General features: G+C 43.1%; 1 protein-coding gene across 5 annotated transcripts in view; it reads left to right on the top strand.

The window, feature by feature from the left end:
* The first annotated feature begins 1,909 nt into the window (after positions 1 to 1,909).
* The window catches only part of LOC146008712 (uncharacterized), a 35,601-nt gene continuing 16,409 nt past the window's right edge, over positions 1,910 to 21,101 (top strand). For 3 of the 5 annotated variants that reach the window (XM_083148298.1, XM_083148299.1, XM_083148297.1), the window contains exons 1-4: positions 1,910 to 2,036; positions 19,266 to 19,856; positions 20,604 to 20,717; positions 21,029 to 21,088. In XM_083148298.1, the coding sequence (XP_083004424.1) occupies positions 19,335 to 19,856; positions 20,604 to 20,717; positions 21,029 to 21,088 (696 nt within the window). In that variant the 5' untranslated portion in view covers positions 1,910 to 2,036; positions 19,266 to 19,334. Of the gene's footprint in view, positions 2,037 to 19,265; positions 19,857 to 20,603; positions 20,718 to 21,028; positions 21,099 to 21,101 lie in introns of all 5 variants that reach the window. The other 2 variants (XM_083148300.1, XM_083148301.1) reach the window with 2 other exon arrangements.

The following is a 21,101-nucleotide window of genomic DNA, read 5'->3' as shown; positions in this document are numbered from 1 at the left end:
CCAACGATGGTAAAAGCCGTGACATTAAACATTTATGCTAGTGTGTGACCATCGATGGTAAAGCCGCGAAGGTGGGCAATTTTCCTGCATCAGCCACACAGCCCCCCGCATATCCCTTCCCCGATGCACCAAATACCGGATTTCACGGGTCCCCGTGAACTGCCACGTTTGTCTGCCAAGGGGGGCGGGGCTTGGTGACATCAGCCTTGTCCCATCCCCCTGACATGTACTATCTGGTCTCCTCTCTGGGCTTCTCCCTGGTTATTGCATATTTTACCTAAAATACAGTGATGGTGCATATTTTAGGCCCCGTCCTCTTCCCACCCGCGAGTTATAGCACTGCTTTGCCCTGCTGCTGCTGGCCAGGTAGTGGTAGAGTGTGCAGGCTGGGGCAGTATGTGCGCAGTGTGGGGACATTTGGATGTATGTTATGTCTGACACTGCTCAATCCAATCCATGTTGATAAAAGTCAGTCAGGGCGGATGCCATTACGAAGCTCCTGAACCATTGCCTGCCCCTGGCCTGGGACTTTACACCAAGAGACAGACTCTGGGGCAGATTTATTAAGCTTGGAGAAGAGATAAACTGGAGATAAAGTGGAGAAAAGGTAAAGGGAGATAAAGCACAACCAATCAGCTATGTTTGAAAAAGACAGTTGGGAGTTGATTGGCTGGTTCTTTATCTCCTTTTACCTTTTCTCCGCTTTATCTCCAGTTTATCTCTTCTCCAAGCTTAATAAATCTGCCCCAGACTTCTGCGGCAAAGGAGGCGGGCAGAAGGGTTGTGACATCACGCGGCGCGGAGGAAATGCCGTGTCACAGTGAGTATGCGGCGCAGGGAGGAAGCCTTCCACTGCGCTACCCTCACACGCTATGCTGACATTTGATCCATCGGAGCTGGAGATGAGGGTTCGTGTAGTTGATGCAAGAAGAGCTTTGGACGCTGCAGTCTGCTGTAGCAGCCAGGAAGAAAAAAAATCCTGTGTATAGCGATAGACATATGCAGATGCTGTGGGCCTATTTTTGAGGTTTATTTGCAACTAATTTTATGCTGATTTTTAAATAAATAAGTAAAAAAAATCCTTTTTTTATTATTTAATAATGTAGCATATTTTAACACTTTTCAGGCATATTTTAAGTATTTTTCATGCATATTTCAAGCTTTTTATGTTGCATATAATCCTGTCTCTATTGTAAACAGTTTGCACTATCGTCATCGATGGCTATAAGCATACCTCCCAACTTTAGAAATTCGTCAATCGGGATGATGCTCCTGCGCGAAATTTTCGGGGGCGTGACCTAATTTGGGTGCGTGGCCTATACTCGCGGCTCTTCCGCGAGGCCACGCCCCCATTTTGCCGCTATGGGGGCATGACCCAGAGGCTCTGTGAGCCTCTAGCCATGCCCCCAGTCCCCTGGCTGTGGGAATAGACGCTGTGCGCATGCGCACAGCGTTTATTCCCCGCTGCTTAGCAGCTGACAGGGGGGACTCCCAACAGCCCCCCCACACCGCGGGACACTGCCGCCCACGGGTGGGACATCGGGACAGGCCCTGACAATCGGGACTGTCCCGATAAAATCGGGACTGTTGGGAGGTAATAGCACCGATGGCCATCCTTTAGCACTGCAGCAGAGGGTGGAGACAAGCAGCTCAGAACTGGTTGTGACCCCATAAAGATGACAGCGGAAGGCGTGGCACGCCTCTTCACGCGTAGGGGTCCTGACTCCTGGGGGCTGCAGCTTGACAAATCATGTTGGGAGATACACAGTCATATACACCGTAGCGGGACTGTGTTGTATATAATAACCGCTCCCTCTCTGTGCTCTGCGCTGATATTGTTTTTATTTCACAGTGACCGTGACGTCCGTCTCTTATTATTCAGGCAAAATAAGAATAAAAAACTACGACCCCCAGAATCCTTCTGGAAAGCCGGATGTGATGTTTGACATGTTCTAGCCAATCACAGGTCATTTTGAAATGATCCTCTCTTGTACTTCCGTCTGTGTGGGAGTGTGTGGCTCTGATACAACAACAAGGTATAATAACAACAGTAGTGAGCAGGGGGTAAATGTGGGGTTACTGCAGTACCTGTGTTATGTGCCGCTGTGATACGTCTCCATAACTCCCCATTGTCAGTGTCTGACCCAGCCCATTACCATGGATATGTTTCATGGTGTACTTCGCTGACAGCCTGTAGCTTCCCAGTACATAGAGAACTACAAGTATCAGTATCACCTACCAGCCAATGTATTGCTAGCTATACAGCATATATAAAATGGTAGGATTGGGCAACATGTGGAACCACAAGGAGCAGCATATATACAGAGTACATTACAGGCTGCTTGCAGGTCGCTGTGCACCTGTTGTGAGTGTGGGAACAGGATCCGCAGTTAGAGCGCAGGTGGTGCCTCAGGACTACTCCTGCTGTGATCTAAGCTAAATCTCTGCCAGGGCGCTTTACCCCTAATGGCTCGGCAATGGTTTTATGACTGCTTCTAGTGCATGGCAGGTTCCTATGCAGTATAAAGTCTTTGGTTACTAGTGCCATTTAACTATAGCAAAGCAGCTATATTTTGACTATTGATAAAAATTGACATTTAGACAGTTTGCTTATTGTGGATATAATATTTAGTGGGGACCTAGTAATTTAGCAGGTGTGAAAACAGGGATATGGTCCCTAGGTCAACATACAATTTGTCGACCACTGAAGGTCAACTCGACACCATCAAAGGGTCGATATGGCTTTAGGTCAACAGGGTCATTAGGTCGACAAAAGCATTATGTGCACATGGGGAAGGTCGACAGTTAAAAGATTGACATGGGTTTTTCACGTGTTTTTTTTTTTGAGCCAACGTGTGCCAACCGGTGGTATTTCATGCCCTTCCATCCACTAGGGTATGAAGGGAGAATAAAATAGTAAATGAGCACAGGGTGCAATGCAAGGGGATGCGGTGCACCGATGCGGTGTCCATGTCAACCTTTTGACTGTCGACCTTCCCCATGTTGACCTAATACTTGTGTCAACCTCATGACCCTGTCAATATAAACCCATGTTGACCTTTTGTGGGCGTCAACTTAATACCTGTCGACCTTCAGTGGTCAACCTAATGTATGTCAACCTTCCTGTGGCCGACCATATGATCACACCCAAAACTGGTGATCACCTCAGACTTTAATGCCTGGGGCTATTCACGTAGAGCACTAGTTTTCCTCACCTAGTAAATTACACTGTTATCGGGCATAAACATATAGAACTATATCTGTTAACATGATAACATGTTATTCATTGGAGATTTTTTTTTTGGGGGGGGGTCTGCTCATCCCAGGGGATCAATTAGCCTGCGGTAAATAACAGTATCTAATTCCCCTCTCTAAAGGCCCCCATACATTAGGCCGACTTGTCCTAGGGACAAGTCGGACCCAATTTACCTGCGAGCCTCCCGGCAGCTCCCCGGGAGGCTCACATACAATTTGGCACTTGATGTGCCATTTTTTACATGGGATAAATCGCATGCGATTTGTCCCATGTAAAAAAAAACCCGGGGAGCTGCAGGGCGGTGAGGAGTAGTGGGGGCGGGCAGCGGCGGCGGTGGTGGTGGGGGCGGGCAGCGGCGGCCAGCGGTGGTGGGGGCGGGCGGCGGGTGCGGTGAGCGCTGCTGACCTGGCCGGGCAGTGTACTTACACATAGCAGCAGCGGGGACGGGCAGCGCAGTGGCGGCTATTATATTTTTAAAATACTTGTCAAATGACCGGCCGCTCTCTGATTGGCTGAGAGCTCTCCGGCCAATCAGAGAGCGGCCGGTCATTTGACAAGTATTTTAAAAATATAATAGCCGCCACTGCGCTGCCCGTCCCCGCTGCTGCTATGTGTAAGTACACTGCCCGGCCAGGTCAGCAGCACCCGCCGCCCGCCCCCACCACCGCCAGGTCAGTCAGCAGCACTCGCCGGTGCTCAGGGACCCGCTGCCCCGGTGTCTGCATGCATATGCCTGTCAGGTGGCAGGCATATGCATACAGGGAGGTCGGACGTGATCGTATGTACAGACCGTCCGACCTCCCTGATCCGGTCCGATGCGCACGGGACCGCGCATTGGATCGGATCAGATATCACACACCTACGATTTTGGGCCGATTTCACCCGATTATTGGCACAAAGTGCCGAAATCGGATGAAATCGTCCCAAAATCGCATAGTGTATGGGGGCCTTTAATGTTTTTATGAATACCATTCTTTGAATATGTTAATAAAATATTATTGAATTTGTATTTCTGCAATATTAATTTAAATTTAATTCAGTTAAGTCTATTCAAGTGAGTTTTAAGTACACAACATACACTTAAACATCACTAAATTATTTTAGAAGTTTAGCACCCCATACCTGCATATCACTCTAACAATATTGCTAGCTGTCAGAAGAACAAGCAGATGTCTGCTCTGATCACTCTCAGCTCTCACTGAGGAAACACATCAGAATGTCCCATTGACAATCGTTCACTGGCTATCAGCTGTACTTAAGGTGCATACACAGAAAGATTTAGCAAACAATCCAATCTCATTAACAATTTCCTCAGAACTCCTGGACAAACGATTTGGTGTCAAATAGTTAACGATTTCGCATGGACTATTGATCTTTAACGATGGTGGAGAGGAGTGGGAGCCAGTCAATAAGCTTTAGCAAATCGTTCATCACATGAAACGATTGGTACACATTGCTAAGGATTGGTCTATGATCTTTCTGCATGCAGGAAAGATCATCGACCTCTACCAATGACTGGCAGGTATGCGCATCGGCATTGATATCGTTCATACACAGAACAATTTGAGCGATTAATCATTTCATTCGGTCAGGAACGCTCAGATCTTTTGCCAAATCTATCCGTGTGTATGCCAAGATCTTTTGCCAAATCTATCCATGTGTACGCACCTTAAAACACCTTACTAAAGATTATGCTACTATAGGTTAAACCAGGCATGTCCAAACTATGGCCATCCAGCTGTTGTGGAACTACAAGTCCCATCATGCCTTGCCACAGTTTTGTTATTAGGCAATGCTAAAACTATGGCAAGGCATGCTGGGATGTGTAGTTTCACAACAGCTGGAGAGCCACAGTTTGGACATGCCTGGGTTAAACAGACTATTACTGTACTTATTAACATTGCTATTGCTTTGAACACAAGTCCAATGGCAACATCTAACTTATTTATACATTATTCAATCACTTATGCTGACTGAAAATAGATTTTCTGACTCCACTTTTCTAAATATCACCTCTACATATTTTTAAGGTAAGCAGCCATCATAATTTTTCATATAATTTTTTGGTACTTGTGAGTTATCCGGGCTGCCGATTTCTAAATCGGGTCGGATCGGGCACATCGCATCGCATCGCATGCGACCATCGGATGCGATGCGATGCGATGACCCGATTTTTCCATAGGAATCAATGTTAAAATGGACTGAGTCCATTTTAACATGGAATTCAATGGGAAAAAGGGGTCCTTTTCATACCCCTACTATCCAAGTGGGCATGGAGTTGGATATAAACCTGTGGCGAGCGTAGCGAGCCACCGAGCCCGAAGCGTGGCGAGCGGACACAGAATACCGTCCCCTCGCGGGGCTCGCTTCGCTCGCCACGCTTCGGGCTCGGTGGCTCGCTACGCTCGCCACAGGTTTATATCCAACTCCATGCCCACTTGGATAGTAGGGGTATGAAAAGGACCCCTTTTTCCCATTGAATTCCATGTTAAAATGGACTCAGTCCATGTTAACATTGATTCCTATGGAAAAATCGGGTCATCGCATCCGATGATCGCATGCGATGCGATGCGATATCGCATCGCATCGCATCTGATTGTATGCCTTAACTTAAGGCATACAATCAAAAAATCGGCAGCCCAGATAACTCACAAGTACCAATTTTTTTTTTTACTTTAGTTATACAACTCCATCTGTATGTTACTTATATTATTTATTTACAGTTTCTTATATAGCGCAGCAGATTCCATTGCGCTTTACAATAGTAGATATATGGGTACTTATGTAATATCTGGGCTCCCGTTTTTCTTATGAGACCGCGTCCCCACGCGGGGCTCGCCACGCTTCGGGCATGGTGGCTCGCCACACTATATATAATCAACTCCATGCGTAGTTGGATAGTAGGGGTATGAAAAAATAGGGTGCATTTAACATGGAAGCCCAGATAATACATAAGTACGGATATATGAGGATAAAAGAAAACAAGGGGGTGACCGTTTGGGGATGAAAGCAGGAAAGTAGCCACATGTGTGAGGATGAAAGCAAGAAAGGGGTAAAAGTGGGGGCATGAAAGAAGGCAAGGGGGTAGAAATGTAAGCATGATACCAGGCAATGGGGTGAAAATATGAGAATAAAAGTGAAGAAGAGCTAAAAGTGCTGGGATGAAAACAAGGAAGGGCGTAAAGGTGAAAGCTAATTTAATTAATTTAACTAATTTAAGTGAATTGTGTATTTTTCAATTAAGTCAGCATGCAGTGATGAGCAGGTAAAAGGACTTTTTCCGCTCTAAACACACAATTGAGTTGTACTACTCTGGTTTTTATCCCAAGATATAAACTAACAAGTAAGCCATAGCATATAAAATGCTTCTGCTAGTCTGGGGTTGGCCTTTTCTGGAGAAACTTCCTGTTTACCAGAGTTGGGGAAAAAAAAAAAGTTTTCTAAAAAATAAAAAAATGAATGGTTTGCATTAACTTTTTAATTATTTTTTTTTTTAATCCTGTTTGTTATAAAAATAGTGACATTGCTATGTATTAGAAAACTTGATCAACCATGTTTTAATGCTTTCTAGCATTACCAGTACAACGTTATTAGGCTTTGATATGATTTATTTGAAATCTTTCAATAAAACCAATTTTAGACTAAACATAATAAAAACACGCTAAAGCACTTTCAGAGAAATGCACAAACACAAAAGGAGTTAAGCAGTAGAACTGGATATGTCACTGGCATTAAACATTTTGAATATAAAACATTAGTTTAGATCAGCGTTTTTCAACCACTGTGCCGTGGCACACTAGTGTGCCTTGAGCTGTTCTTAGGGTTACCACCTTTCCCCTTTAATTCCGGACACATATTAATTACACAGGTTCTGTGGAAGTTTAAAACCAGGTGATATGCAGTCTTGAAGTCAGCCAGCCACAGAACCTGTGTAATTAATATGTGTCCGGAATTAAAGGGGAAAGGTGGTAACCCTAGCTGTTCTCGAGTGTGCCCCCAGATCTAGAGATGCCCAAACCAGTTTTACAGCCACCACCAGTTCAACTGTTATTTACTGGTCTCTTCTTTTCATGTAAAGGGCCAAAGTATTTTATTTTTGTTACCTGTGGGGACCAGTGTGATTATTTTTTTATATGGAGGGCCAATAGGTTTGTTTTTTTCCTGTGGGGGCCAATGTGTTTTGCCCTGTGGGATCTCATGGTGTGCCTTGGCAATTTTAAAATGTTATTTAGTGTGCCGCAAGGTAAAAAGGTTGAAAATAACTGGTTTAGATGTATTCAGTTACCAGTCTTTTTCAACCATTTGAATGAAGTAACCCAAAATTAAAAACAAATCTTTTGAATTTAAGTAAACCTGAAGATTAAACCATGAGGTGTTTCCCTGTATATTGCCTGTTTAATCTGTTGGTTTTGTTTACCCTTTAGGGTTACTAGTGTTAACTGTGTTTTTTTCCTGTCCTTTGTTGGGGAACAAGCTTGATGCAAGGCAGATTTAGCACCTCTTATCTGTTTCATCTCCCTTTATCTTTGTTGCATGTGTGTGTGATTTACTGCATTGGTTCAGCTTACTTAGATGAAGACCACAAGCACCAAGAATGTGGAATAATACCATGGATTCCTTACAGTAGGATTTTAAGAAGTCACAGTGTTGTGCCTGTAGCCACAGCATATAAAAAAAAAAAAAAAGTGTTTTTTTGTTTTTTTTTATTTAAACCAGCCAAATTCCCAGCTAGACAAACTGCTTAATGGGACAACATTGTTTTTCAAAGGTTTACATAGTAGCAGTTGTTAGAGATGTTCCCCCATCCTGAACCTTCTGTGAGGGGGTTCTAACTGCATGCAGGAGAAAATCATAACGACACACACACACTGGAGTATCGATGAGAGTTCTGAAGTTTATTAGTCTAATGCTTACATTCGTTTTCTTATCTATTACATAATGGGTTTTACACATATGATTGCATTCCATTCCTATACATAATCTATATAATAAGTTGAAGAATCTGTGTGCGTGTCCGTCGCATTGCGGACACACCGTGGCACTCAGAGACACCAAATTCAGCAACAAGATACCTCTGGACCCGGTGGTGTGCACCTCGAAGCCGTTTTTGGGAAATTTCACTTAGAAATTTAAAAAACACCAAGTTTTAATTTACCTTCATTGATGTTCTGGGGAAAAGATCGATGATCTGGGAAACCGTTTGCAAAGGAACAACTCCACACCTGATTTCATTGCTGTCATTGAGTATGAATGACACATTCTAACATTATGGTGAAGGCTTTAAACAATTAGGAAATAATTGAGGATATACATAGGCCACACAACACACACACATACACATTGTACACGCACACACACACACACACACACACACACACACACACACACACAGTACACCACATACCTCGCACACAACACACATTTATACGTAGAGCACCTCACACACTTACACATTGGACAGATACACACACACACAACACACCACATGCAGTACAATACAAATCCATACACACTACAACACACACCCAAAAACAGTACAACAAACACACAGAACACACACACTTAAACATTGCCAGGATACGCAAAGCACACTACACACACATATATACGTAGCACACATCACAAACTTACACATTCGCCAGATACACACAACACAACACTCACAGTACAACACACACCCACATTCACTACAACACACACCCAAAAACAGTACAATACACAAAACACACACTTAAACATTGCACAGATACACACAGCACACTACACACACACACAGATTTATACATTGCACACCTTACGCACTTACACATAGGGCAGATACACACAACACACACACATAACATACCTCTAACAGCACAACACACACCCACATTCACCACACACACCCAAAAAACAGTATGACACACACAAAACACACACTTAAACATTGCACAGATACACAAAGACACAACACACACATACTGTACATACGTAGCACACCTCACACACTTACGCATTGGACAGATACATACAATACAACACACACAACCACACACACTACAACACACACACAAAAACAGTACAACACACACAAACACACAGAACACATAAAAAATAATTTACCGTTTATTTAACCGTCTGTACCGGCAAATAAAAACTGTACCTAATGTACCGTTTCTACTTTGTTCCCCATATCCGTCTCTCCAGTCCTCCAGCCTGTCACTGCGCTCCCCGGCCAGTTGCACTGAGAAATCTTTGTCCTGGCCAATGCACCCATTGATCAATACAAAGTGGGTACACTGCACTCACCCTGTTAGTCAGTTGGATATCAGGCACTGCTCTGCCTTAAGGGTTTTCCAGACTCTTTTGGTTCATAGATAATGTTTGGTCGATGGGCATGAGCGCTGCATGTATTTGTTTGAATGTTATGAGTGTAAGAAGTTGAAGAATAAGACTGACATGAAGATTTGTCACGTTATAGTGTACAATTTACTCAATAAATTGTGAAAAAAATATGTGTACATAGAAGTACAGTACAATCAAGAAATGAAAGTAGGATTAAAAAATAAATTCTGATTCAAACTGATAATTGTTTGGATGGCGGTGGCTTGCGAAACAAATCTATAGGTGGAGGGGGTATGGATATTGTGGGCATAATTGGTGTTTGGTACACCTACAGGGGGTCCCCAGTTGATGAGAAATTCTCACTACAGTGTCACCGTAGGGGGATTTCCAATTGGTGTTCAGGTGGTCTTTTAGGGACCCCTTTACAATCCCGTTGGTCTCTTCTCCTGGAGCCTACGGTCTCCCTCAGTGATTGACTATCATTAAGGGAGACTGTAAGCTCAAGGAGAAGAGACCTACAGGATTGTAAAGGGTCTCTAAAAGACCACCTGGACCCCAATTGGGAATCCCCCTATGGTGACACTGTGACCGTGACACTGTAGTGAAAATCCCATCAATTGAGGCCCCCCTGTAGGTGTAACAAACACCAATTATGCCCACAATATCCATACCCTCACCTATAGATTTGTTTCACAACCCACCCCATCCAAACAATTATCAGTTTGAATCAGAACTTATTTTTTAATCCTACTTTCATTTCTTGATTGTACTTCTATGTACACTTACATTTTTTTCACGATTTATTGAGTAAATTGTACACTTTGTAACATGGCAATTCTTTTTCTCAGTCTTATTCTTCAACTTCTTAAACTTCAAACCTTATCAATGCATCCATTGATGATTGTGATGGCTGAATCAGTGGATTGGCCCGGCGGGTGTAAGGAAGAATTTGGCCCATTGCACCCATTCCCAGTGGTGCATTACAGTGGTGCGGATAGTGTGCGTCGTGTCATGACATCATGTGGCCAGGCCCGCGGACCTGCTCCCACACTCAGGGGCTGCCCCACTGTTTGGTAGAGATGCTCGGTGCATGTGCTTTACAGATCCCCAGACCTCAGAGACTGCTGCAGGCAGGTGAGGTGAGGGGAGTGGCAGTGGCAGGGAGCAGTGAATTTTTAATTAATTATGGCGCGGTAAGTAACGCCCACACCGGACCCCACACACTCAGCGCCTGTAATTACACACCCTAGAAACTGTACCATTGAAAGTATAGAAATTGAGGTGTGGACATGTCCCTTTCTGATTTTGTACCGATTTCGGTACTTATGTAGTATCTGGACTCCCGTTTTTCTTATGAGAACGCGTCCCCTCGCAGGGCTCGCTGCGCTCACCAAGCTTCGGCCACGGTGGCTCGCTGCGCTCGCCACGCTATATAAAAGCAACTCCATGCGTAGTTGGATAGTAGGGGTATGAAAAAATGGGTCCAGATAATACATAAGTACCCCGATTTCTGACCCTCAGATGTTGGAGGATATGTCATACAGTAGGTGCTAAATCTCAGGAGTGGATGTGGAATTCATCAACACATACAAGTTTTCAACTCAGGAGCATTGTGTTTCAAACAACAACACCACACCTGATTTCATTGCCATCATTGAGTATCAATGCAAACATATTCTAACATTATGATGGAATCTATAACAAATTACAATCTTAGGTCTTTGTCGCAGCATACTGTAAGATTACATTTTTCAGCAATTTTGGAAATAAAGAAACCCCAAGGTATTCCCGGGCAACGCCGGGCGGGTCAGCTAGTTCACTAAATAATTGACACACCAGCTTGCTCACATCACTACTGAGATTTGGTTCCCCCACATCTCCTGGGCGTAGCCAGAAATACCGATAACCTTTGTACCCCTTCTAAAAGATTTACGAGTCTCCTCTAGGAAACGAAACTTAAGCTAACTAATTGACACAATTATATGAGAACACCTTACATTACATATATGATGCATACAAAATGGCGTATATGGTGCTACATAGAATAACTACCAATCTGCCTCTCTCAGTCCCTTCTATTGATTCTATTTAGAGACAATATACATTATTTGCCCTGAGTCTCTCCGCCAATCAGACCAGGCGATGCCCTGATTAAGTACGTTCTGTCCCCATGGGTCTTTCCTGACCAGATGGAGGGCAACATGCCATCCCGTACAGACTGAGAGTTCAGGTCGCTGTCATATGGACCACTAAACAGGTTCTTGTTCTCTTTCCAGGTAGATTGCTTTCACAGCTTTATCCATGGCTTCAGTATCATCATACTGACAACAGATCAAACGAATGTTGTGATGATCATTGTCTTTGTCAGCTTTCTTTTTCTGTGCTTTCTTATTGTGTTTTTTATTTTCTTGGCAGTACATGCAAAATTACACTTTTTGCTAACCATGAAAGTATTCCCATAAACCATCCTCCTATGCCTCCTATGCATTTATACCAATTGGATGGGTTTAACCAACTGAACCAACTATCCTCAGCGAATAACCAGTTACCCTTGTGCTGTTCTGCAAATTCCTTGTTGAGAGTTTCGACCATATCTAGATGCTGTTCAATGGCTTCCTCTATGGAGTCACATGATCGAGGTAATTACAGCAAGTTTCTGCCACTATCAGGCACAAACCCCCCTCCTTGGTGGTAAGGTAGTCTAGTACCATACGGTGAGCCCTAACTTCTCGTTTAACCATTTTCATGTCCTCCAGTACTCGGTCAAAAGTATCATCATATATCCTGGTTATATTGTCCAGTAATTTGGCTAGGTCACTAACTTGTCTGTCATTGAAAGCGGTCCCTGCGGTCCCTATAGTTAATACGTTTCCTATAGTTACCCCTACCATTGTACCCAAACCAGTATTAAACAGGGAGTGGTAGGATTTATGATGACTGCCTCTTTCCTTGAATTCTCTCTTATTTATTCTGTTTGGGAGCCTTGCTTCCATGGCGTATTTTACCCCTAGTTTTTCTATTATTTTTGTAGCTGGGATTAATCTGGCTATGGTACGCTGACACAGTTTACACATTAACTTCCACCAGGGCAGATGGTCTGGCCTGAGGTGTGTTATCATTTTGACAACCTAACTTTTTGTGGGTAGGTGATCTGGTTTGTGTTCAACTGTGGGAGGAGTGTATCCACGTCTCTCTTCCAAACCCTTTCACTGAGGTTGGGGTGGTCAGCAACAATTGGAACGGACCATCATATCTTGGTTCCAGTGAAGATCTTCAATCTTTAGTGCATGAGGTTCTGGTTCTGGGCTTTGGTTACTTAAAAAACAAAACTTGAGAATGCAAATCAGTTAAATATTCATTTAAAGACTTCACATATGCTGTCATGTTCCCATGCTTAAACTGTAATTCTTGGGGACAATAACATTCTTTCTTTGGTTTAACTCCAAATAGGATCTCATATGGAGAATATCCTGTCTCTTTTCCTGGAGTTGTTCTTACTGCAAATAAGGTCAGGGGTAAGCATTCTACCCATGTTTTGCCAGTCTCTTGCATGGCTTTTTTTGGACTTTTAGTTTCAGAGTGCCATTAAGTCTCTTGATTCGGGCACTGGCCTGTAGGCCTGTATAATATTCTGCATTATTTCTCCTGTGAAATGACTACCTCTGTCTGATTCTATTACTTCTGGTACCCCATATCTGCAAACTACTTCAGCTATTATCTTTTTGGCAGTGGTCAGGGCGTACTCATACATGCCACATTTAGGCATGTGAATGTAGTCTATTTGAACTCTTTTGAAAGGGAAATATGCTTTTGGCATGTGTCCCATGCTTGTCCTGGTTTGTCTTCCTGGGTTGTTTTCTGCGCATATTTAACATTGGTCTGTGTAGTTCTTAGCTGCCACATAGAAGCCTGGAGCCAGCCAATATTCTTGAACTGTCTTAGTCATCTGTTCCTTGCCTTAATGGTCTGGTCCATGGGCTACTTGAATCATAGGTGCATATAGTGTTCTTGGCAGGCACCATTTTTCTTCCTTTTTCCAAAGACCCACACAAGATTGCTGGGCTCCCAACTTCTCCCATACTTTGTGTTCTCTCTTTGCTTGTTCTTGTAGTCTGATGAGTATCTTCATATCAATTTCTGCCTTTGTCTCTTGGACATATATTCCAGCTGTTTTCTTCTCCTTTACAGCTGCTTTCTTTGCTTGTTCATCTGCAAAAGCATTCCCTTTTACTTCTTCTGTGTCTTCTTTAGTGTGTGCCTTTGTCTTTATGACTGCCATTTGCTTTGGTAATCGTAAGGCTCTGGTCAATCTCTGGATCAGTTCTCCATTCTTGATGGGTTTTCCTGTTGCAGTAAGGAAATTTCTTCTTTTCCATGTGGATGCATAACGTGAGTCCGTGTAGATATTCACTGACTGTCCTTCAGCCATTTCCAAGGCTCTTGTCAGAGCTGTTAGTTTTGCTGCTTGGGCTGAGGTACCGGCTGGGAGTGGTTCTGCTTCCATGACATCATTTGGGGATACCACTGCATATCCTGCATATCGGTGTCCATCCACATAATAACTGGATCCATAGGTGTAAAATAAAAAATCTGGATTATTAATTGGTTTTTCTTCAATTTTCCAATCAGGTTGCACTTCTTGTTCCATCATGGATACACAGTCATGTATTATAGGTCTCGAGGTATCTTCCTCCTCTTCCACTTTTGAGGTATATCTATCTTCTTCTACTCTCTCTTCTATTGAACCGTCAGGTTCATCATCAATAGTAGAGTGGCAGGGTTTAATACTGTGTATCGCTTGATAGTCACATTGCTTGCAGATAGCAAGTCTACTTCATACTTGGTGAGTCTGGCAGAACTCAAATGCCGTGTAGAAGCTTGTTGCAGTATTTCTGTCACTGCATGTAGAACTTGGATGATGAGGGTGTGATCTAGGACGGCATCAGCACATTTTTCCTTCAGTATTGCAGCTACTGCTACTGATTTTATGCATGATGGTGATCCTTTCATGACCCCGTCTAATGTTGTGGGGTAGTAGGCAATTGGCCTTTGTTTGCCTCCATGGTCCTGCGTGAGGACTCCCATAGCATGTCCTTTTTGCTCATGGCAGAACAGTGTAAAGGGTTTATCATAATCAGGAAGTCCTAGAGCGGGTGCATTGCAGATGGCTTGTTTGATCTGTTCAACTTCTTCCACTTGGGCTTGTCTTTCCTCATCAGATTGGGTTGCTGTTTTCTTGGTTACATCATAGAGGGGGGTTGCATGAGGGCTGAAGCTCCCAGTATCCAGTCTCTTACATACGAGGTTAAACCTAGAAATGCCCTTTTCTTTCTCAAGGTGTCTGGGAATGGGGCGTCTAGGATTGCTTTCACTCGCTGTGTGGTGAGATGCCTGGTCCCATGTGAGATGCAGTGTCCAAGGAATATGACTTTTTCTTGTGCATATTGTAACTTGTGCTGAGTTACCCTGCAATCTTTTTCCGATAGGAATATGAGTATTGCGACTGTTTCTTCCTCGCACTTTTTCTTGGTTGTTGTGGCTATGAGTAGATCATCCACATACTGTAACAATTGGGTGTCATGGGGGTATAGAGGTCCCCCTTTGTTCAGTATCGTAGACATGTGCTTTTTCTTCCATCTTCTTCACTTGTGTACCCAGAGCTTGATTTTGTTCCTTGCTTAGAGGATACTGGCGTATTGCTACTGGTACGGTATTTGGCTTGATGATCAGCTGTACTGGCTGGACATTCATCTTCCCTACGTTGTTCTTCACTTTTGCCCATACCTTGTCTGGAACTCCTAGATGTGACCAAGATTCAAATGCTGTCTTCTCTGCTGGTTCTTGCAAGAGGAATATCTGGACAGCTGCTTGTATCTGGTTGTATTCTTGGGGTTTCAATGCAGTTTGAAATACAATCTTGTCCCCGCGATACAGTATGCTTGCTTGTAGTTTTTGCAATAGATCTGCTCCCAACTGGTTCACTGGACATATAGGTGAGACTCGGAATTCTGCTGATACTTCTTGTGGGTGACCTTGCACCTAAATATTAATCTTCTTTGTCTTGTTCAGGTAAACTTCTTCTCCGGTTAGACCTTGAGCTGTTACTGGTTTGTTTGTAATGAGGGAAGGTGGAATATCCTCTTTTCTGATCACTGATTTGCTCGCCCCAGTATCGAGTAAAAAAGAGATCTCTTCTCCTCCCGGTAGAGTGATGTTCACAAAACCCTCTACTGATTTGCTTTGTGAGGGGAATGCATAAATGTTCTTGACTAGGGCGCCCAAACTTCAGTCTGAGCTTGTTGGTCCTGTATTCTTGGGGCCATTTCTTCTCTTCTCCATGTAGGATTTGTATTGCTTACAGTGCCGTTTCATGTGACCGGATTTCTGACACCAGAAGCACTTTCCAGAGGATGGACTCTCAAAATTCCTTCTTTCCCCATATGCTACATACTTCTTCTTGTCTTCGGTCACATTGTATACTTGTTTTGACCTTGCTCATTTCCACTCCTTTTCCTCTCTTTCTTGATCTTCCAGAGCTTCCATTGTGTCCATTAGTTGGTCCAGTGGGATGGTTTTGTAGGCTGGTGTGCTGACGATGAGTTTTTGCTTCAGGGATGGTTTCATGCCTTCCATTGCCTTGGTTCTCACCAGTCTAGTCCCTATCCCCTGTTCTGGGTTCAGTCCTTCTGTTCTGATGAGGTCACTTATCTTCTGGAAGTAGTCTCGGTAGGGCCTCTCACATTGAGGTCCTATTTCTTCTGGGCATCTTTGGTTACGATTGTAACACCATCTCTTGAGTCTTTGGATGAACTGGGTCCCACTGCCTTCAGTTTTTCTAACTTCTGCTGCTACTTCCACAATTTGACCATGGTAATCTGTTGCTGCAGCTGCTTCTGTATTTTCTATGTCCCATAGATCTGACATTAAGAGCTTACTTTTACATAATTGGGCCACATCCGCCCAGGCTGCTGTGTGTAGGTCAGACATTGTTTCCACATACACACTAAATTGAAAAAAGCTTTTGTATGGGTCAGGACAATCTTTTATGATTGCTGTGGCACTGTCCATTATGCTTGCACAGTTGGGGCAAGTCATAATAACTGGGTATCTTAGTGGGGGTCCTTTTGCCACTAAAACTGGGTATCTTAGTGGGGGTCCTTCTGCCACTGTGGTTCTCTGGTGGGGCAGGATTATTCTGTATATGGGGGGTTGTGGTTGCTAGACACACTGTCATATGTGAATCATCTTCATTCTGCTTTTTCTTCTTTTCATTTCTCACTGGCCAATACCCATATATGTGCCATGTCTGTTTTTCGTTTCCGTTTTAGCCAAGCAATATTACATTGCCGGAAGTTTTTCCATTTCTTTGAATCAAATTGTCCCTCAGGAGGAAATTTTCCACCCTTAGAAGTTCCCATTTTCTCAACTTATTAATACTATTTTATTTAAAAAAAAAAAAAAAAAATCCTGGTACCTATTTTCAGTACTGTATTAATTATTGAAAATATAACACCTATAATCATTTTATGCCTTTCGCTTCACAGTTTTCCACTAAACTGATTGGCTATATTTTTATAATGAATAGAGTATGGACAAAAGATTCTGCCTGGTTCGTCTCTTTTTATTATACCTTCCTTCTCTTAAATTGACTGTTCCGTGATATCCTGTAGTCAGGATTCCTTTAATGACACATGCTCTTATGCCGTATATGGGGTATTGGTGACCATCTACTTTCTTAAAACCAGTTCCATCTTTTTCTGTTCTGGTTATAAATATAACATTTTCTTCTCTCCTGCCTGTCACAAACCACTTCAAACTACCATCACAGCAATTACAACCATATGAACTTTGTGATCCCAAAAAACTATCAAGATCTATTACATCACCCATTTATCATTTTGAATTTGCCTCTGTCTTTGTAAACATAAAACACAAATACAACTTACTGTATGGCAACAATTATCACTATAACAAATGGTACATTCAGACAATATTCATCATTTGACAATATAACATTTTCCCTGAGACAAGGAGGCAGGACAATTAGAGAAGCGCTTGAATCAAAGAGAGAAATAGGTATTCTGGCAGAGATATCAAGACACGTCAAGTAACAATTGGCGAAAATCGCTTAATCAATTTGTTACTTACCACGGTTTGACGTTTGTTGGGATCTCTGGTCAGATACTGGTCATTCCTCCGTCCAATTTCTTAGCTGTCCGGGGTTTTTTCGGCACCATGTAATGTTAGAGGTGTTCCCCCATCCTGAACCCTCTGTGAGGGGGTTCTAACAACTGCCTGTCCTTAGTCTCCAGGATTTGATCAATAACCTGTGTTCCTTTACTGCATGCAGGAGAAAATCATAACGATACACACACACTGGAGTATCGATGAGAGTTCTGAAGTTTATTAGTCTAATGCTTACATTTATTCGTTTTCTTATCTATTACAGAATGGGTTTTACACATATAATTGCATTCCATTCGTAGTGTTCATTCTAGCACCCGCTATCTTTGAAAACCCATGCAGTTCCTCTTCCCCGCCTGAGGTGTTGCTGTCTGCTGTGGTGTTTCTAGCACAGGTCTAGTTTGCATGTAAGTGCTGATATACAGACCACACTGTGCTAGAAGCACTACAGCAGACAGCGACACCCCAGGCTGGGAAGAGGAACTGCGTGGGTTTTCAAAGATAGCGGGTGCTAGAATGAACACTACATTCGTATACATAATTCACTAAATAATTGACACACCAGCTTGCTCACATCACTACTGAGATTTTGTTCCCCCACATCTCCTGGGAGTACAGCCAGAAATACCGATAACCTTTTTACCCCTTCTAAAAGATTTATGAGTCTCCTCTAGGAAACGAAACTTAAGCTTAAGCTAACTAATTAACACAATTATATGAGAACACCTTACATTACATATATGATGCATACAAAATGGCGTATATGGAGCTACAAAGAATAACTACCAATCTGCCCCTCTGACAGTAAGAACTCAGATAGTTAAATATCATCATAGAGGTAGAAATAGAATCTCTCCATCTTTAGTTGCAAGTTGTTTTAAATGCAGTACGTTCTGTGTAATGCTTTAAAACCACTCAGGTGATGATTTAAAGCTGGGCTGGGAGTACCGGATTGCCATCATGATCTGGCCAAACTAATGAAGGAAGAAAGACCCTCTGTTACTCCTCCATCGCTATAGTGTAGCAGTTTACATTAATGTTGCTAAGCTATAGCAGTGATATTGGGATCCAGAAGGATTTTTAATCCTTGATGGAGATTATCATTATACCTCATATGCCAGACGAGACAACTGATTCACCCTTCAAAATGTGATTTAGCCAATTTAACCAAAGTTGCAGTAGCTTTCATGTTAATATCAAATTGAAATGCTTTCACTAGACTGTGAAATTATTAAGCTAGCAATTGTAATTCGGGATATATTCATCACTTACTATCTTACACTGTATAACTTCTCTCACTATCCCATGGTTATACCATGCAAAGTGTATCGGGAAAAGTGCTTCTCCCCTGGGATAACATTGAATGTGTTTCCTAGAGAACTCAGTCGGATAATGATAGTGTTGATGCTTTTGCACAAAAAAAATTCTGGGATCTTAAAAAAAAAAGGGTTCTTATGGCATGTGCTCTGCCCATTTTGACTCTGATTGTTACATGTTACAGGGAACAAAGGTGGTGCATAGACCGGACGCTATACCTACCCTTTTCCCGGGGAATATCACACCGATTGCCATGGATTGGAAGCACCTTCCTTTGCAAAAAAAAACACAGCTTGAACAAGGCGATCCTAATAACTGCCGGATGCAGGCAGATGCCAGTACCTCCACCATGCACATCCTTCAGGTAGAGGGGGGCACACAGACGGAGCTCAGTCTGGCAACAATAAGAGCTCGATCTGTCAAACTGCCCTATTGGCTTACTTCTGACAAAGGTGTGCAGTGGCCGGAATATGAGTTTAATTTTTACGGAGAGGACTGGAAGGTACAACGTGACCACATGTATTATAATAGTAAGTTAAAATGCACCCAGGAAATATCCATGCCCACTGATGATCAGGAAGAGGTCATAAAGGACCACATTCAGGTCCCCTCCATCCCTCTGAAAGATGTCCTGCCACGGTGGGGTTGTAATGTGTCTGCTCAGGAAATGATAAAAGAGGAGTCTTCTGCCCTGTCTCAGACACCAGAAGGATACTTCTTGTCAGACTGCACAATGAGAAACAGAAAAACACTGTGTACTCTGCAGGCAAAACTGGTGAGTGATATAGATTGTTAGATGTTAGAAATATACCCCAAGGCCCTCATTTAGAGCATAAGGGGTCTACACACGGGGCAATTCTTCTAAGAGATTTTGACTACATCGTTAAAATTGATTAGACGGTTGGCCTGAATTGCCCGGTGTGTGCACACAGTGGGCGACAGTGATGCGCGGCCCCGCAGCGTTGCGATCGCCTGGCCAAATAGACAATGCAGGTAAGAATAGTCTTGATACACTGTGTATTTGGCTGTGGAACCTTGGGGCTGGCAGGATGTAGTTAGCTGTCTAGTTAGGATGTAGTTGGACCATCCCATGATCCCATTTGATGTTCTGTATGGTCAATGGGGTGATGTCCAGCTTTTACGCTATATTGGGGCTAATTCAGCATCAGGTACAGTTTTGCTAAAATTGCAAAACTGCAACCAACTACGTTCTTTCGCATGTGGGGGGGCCTTCCAGCAATATAATTGCAATTGCAACACAGAAGTCGCTGCTATCGCTGTGATTAGGGTTGCCCACTACTGCAAAGGCTGCATGCCTCATCATTCCAGGATGCGATCAGACTTTAAGGTTTGGCACGTACACACAACATTTTATGCTGAATTAGCCCCATTGTATGATATTGCTTTTGATTTCTAATCATTTCACACATTTCACTTAGCTGGACCCTGTTATTGGTGAGAGTAAATTATTTTATACAGGTATATTTATATGTTTCCTTTGATTATCTTCCCCTCCTGATAGGTGGCGCTCTTGAGGCATATGATCAAAGCGCCACATATGGGCAGTTACAACAGACAGAGAACAAGGAGACTCCTCCATCAGGTTGTGGAGATCGTGTGCATTCTGGCAGGAGAGGTGAGAACTAAGAACTGTCAGTCGAAACATCATTGCTGTAGATGGCAGCCGTCAGCTGTTCTATTAAACCTCAGCTGCTTTCCATCAGAGGTTCCTGAATTTTTATTGTAATACCTAATAGCTGCATGTTGTGTACTAGGAGCCATCAAATACCAGCTACATCAGCAAGGTGCTGAGGTCTGTTACAATAGGAAAGAGTAGTGAAATACACAGACCGCTTCTTTTACATGGTAACGGTGATATGTGAGGCATGTTCTTATCATTTGGTAAATCAGAAGGAAATGATCAGGGTGCATTATCATATTTTGCAGGATCTGCAGCTTGTGAAGAAAAATGAAGGCCTCAGCAAGTTTTATCAGGAGGAGGGAGAGGTGAGAGATTGTA

This window comes from Crinia signifera, chromosome 6 (assembly GCF_055691185.1).
Source record: "Crinia signifera chromosome 6, ASM5569118v1, whole genome shotgun sequence".
NCBI lineage: Eukaryota > Metazoa > Chordata > Amphibia > Anura > Myobatrachidae > Crinia > Crinia signifera.
Note: the sequence above shows the minus strand (reverse complement) of the source record. Positions and strands in the feature narration are given on the sequence as shown.